Here is a 2,668-nt window from a genome sequence, read left to right on the forward strand (position 1 = left end):
CCGTTGCGGAGGGACGTGCCTGACGTTCGGCAGCACTGACGCGGTGCGGCGCAGCCGGGGGTGACGGCGGCCGAACCTCCTGCGTGTACAAAACCTGCCGCGAGGGGGCGCAGCGGGCGGCTCGAGCAGGGAGGGAGAGCAGCCGGCGTGCAAGGGACAGAAGTTCGTTAGGCGGTTATCGCCCGCAAAGTACAGGGACGTCACGCTCCAAGCGCTCGATTATCACCCTGACTGAGTCCGGAGGCAGCCGTGCAGCTCTCCAAACCTCTGGCTGTGTAGAGCGCATGAGCCTTTCCCTGGCATCGTGGACAGCAGTCAGAAGAGCTGTGTGAGGTGTGAGCAGGTAGACCATCTGCTCTGCCTTGTGATGAGGCTACAGGACGAAATACACAGATTAAAAAGTGTCGTGGGGGACAAACAGGGGAACCACAGTTCATCCATGAGCAGACAGGTTATTTCAAAGTAAGAATACAGAACAGTCTGTATCACAGCAGTCTGTATCACATCAGGTTGAGGAGAAAAATTGCAAGGCTGGAGGCGAGAGCACAAAGGAAGTGAGTGAATAGAGGCAAATCTGTGCTTGAAGCTGAATACCGAAACCCTCCTTGCCTTCTCCACACTGCCCCCCCAACCCCCCGTTCCCCACCAGGTGCCTCTCTACTGCAGGTATGAGGCCCTGCATGTGGAAGGCCCATCTGTGGATGATAACGATCCACTCAGTCTGGACAAATTAATGAAACCAAACTACAAAAAGCCTTTCCCCAAATCAAGACTATGCCACTGAAGAACAAGAGATGGATATTAGTTGTAGGAGACTCCTCGCTGCAAGGAACTGGACATCCAATATGCCAAGCAGACCCCCTTCTTAGAGAAGTCCGCTGTCTTCCTGGGCCTTGAGTAAGAGATGCCGCCACGAAGCCACCTTGACTGGTACAGCCATCAGACTACAACCCCTTACTGCTTTTGCATATGGGGAGAGATGAAGCAACTACATGTGTATCAAAGGCTATCGAAAGGGACTTCAGGGCCTTGGAAGAACAGCTGAAGGAACCGTCTCCTGTTTTTTTGGGTGAGGACATGGAAACAAATGAGAGGATCTTATCCATAAATGTGTGACTTTGTCACAGGTGCCATCATCAGAACTTTGGTTTTTATTTTGACAACCAAACGGCCCATATGGCACCAGGTTTGTGAGCACCAGGTGGGGTTTGCCTTTCTCTCTCCTAGAGGGAGAAGAGTCCTTGGGGAAGAACTAGAGGGCTCTTTGGGGTGGTTTTAATCAGGGTCTGAAAGGGGACGAGCGGGATAGTGAGCCTTCCCATGATAAGGTGTGGGATGGCATAGCTAGATTAGAGGGACAGGGTACCAGCAAAGGCCTTCTGCTGCCTTGAGCGGTGCTGGCAACACTGCAGCACATCTGAAATCCTGTGATGATGAGGCGGTGGCAGCTGGGGCAATAGGAGAAGGCAATGGGGAAAATGAAGGGAAATAATTCCTTAAAAGGAATGAAGGAGTTATCCTTTAAGGACTTGACAAGACTAGCTGCCCCGCTGAAGTGCCTCTACACCAATGCACACAGCTTGGGAAGCAAACAGGAGATGCTGGAATCTGTTGTGCTCAACTTGTATGGAGAGAGGTTTGCGCTATGCTGCTCCCGCCTTCGTGTCACAGTGTATCTTGCTTAGCGCAGAAATAAGTGCCTGAGTCACTGAGTAGGACATGATCTATCGTCACTGATAAGGAGTTCGCCTTAGTCCCACTACTCTGGAAGCGGCTTTTGAAGTCCTCCTCAAACTCTGCCTTGGTACCTTCTGTTGAAAGTACAACCAGCTGCAAAGAGACGTTCTTCCCCACTGGCTGCTTGTACCAGTACATGGTCCAGATTCCACTCTCCTTGTGCGAACAGTTCAGAGTCAGAGAGTCTCCCAGTCGGACAACTGAGTGTGGGGTTTGCTGAAGAGCCCAGCCTGGAAAAGGAAAAAAACTGTGAGGAATGGAAGGAGTCAAAAGAGACAAAAGGAGGCTTTGGATTAATAGATGGAATGCCAGCATGTGGGACACTGTCCCATTTCTCTGAAAGAGACATATAGGAGAAAGAAAAAATATCAAATATACTAGCAATTTTTTTCTTTATTTTTTATTTTTAAATAATAGCTTGGAAGCCTTAGGGAATGGAGCATTACCAACAATTGAACACACTGCTGGAGCACCAGCAGAGGAAACAATGAGGCTTCTCAAGGGAGAACAAAATTTACTTACCTATAGGAGCCAGGAAGGCCATAAGAAACCAGTAGGGAAACATGGGAAAAGTCTTCTTCAACTATCTGCCTGTGGTGACAGCACTGACCTAGTAGCTCTGATGCATGAAGAAGAAACATTGAGGAAGGAAGAAATGCAAGATGTTGGAGTGGGCAGGACAGTGTGAGACCGCCCAGAAAGCAGTCAGTTAGAAAGCAGTTGGTTGGCTGGGAAGTGTGTGAAATACAGACAGTAGTGGGTAGCACAAACCCTGAACAGCTGGCTTTACAAGCGTGTATGTGCGCAGTCACAGGAATGTGCTGGGACTGCTGGGAGCCTGAGTTTGAGACAAGGCATAGGGCTGCCTTGGGGTTTTCTTCTCTTCCTCTTGAAACAGCTGAGATCTCCACAGTGGAGGTATAATTTAAAA

The 2,668-nt window shown here is 49.7% G+C and overlaps 1 gene segment (V, D, J or C); it reads right to left on the minus strand.

The window, feature by feature from the left end:
* Positions 1-1,133: 1,133 nt before the first annotated feature.
* The window catches only part of LOC104913155, a 2,443-nt gene continuing 908 nt past the window's right edge, over positions 1,134-2,668 (minus strand). Inside the window, 2 exon segments of the V gene segment in view lie at positions 1,134-1,967; positions 2,260-2,608. Coding sequence covers positions 1,666-1,967; positions 2,260-2,302 — 345 coding nt within the window.

Source organism: Meleagris gallopavo, chromosome 1, assembly GCF_000146605.3.
Source record: "Meleagris gallopavo isolate NT-WF06-2002-E0010 breed Aviagen turkey brand Nicholas breeding stock chromosome 1, Turkey_5.1, whole genome shotgun sequence".
NCBI classification, from domain to species: Eukaryota; Metazoa; Chordata; class Aves; order Galliformes; family Phasianidae; genus Meleagris; species Meleagris gallopavo.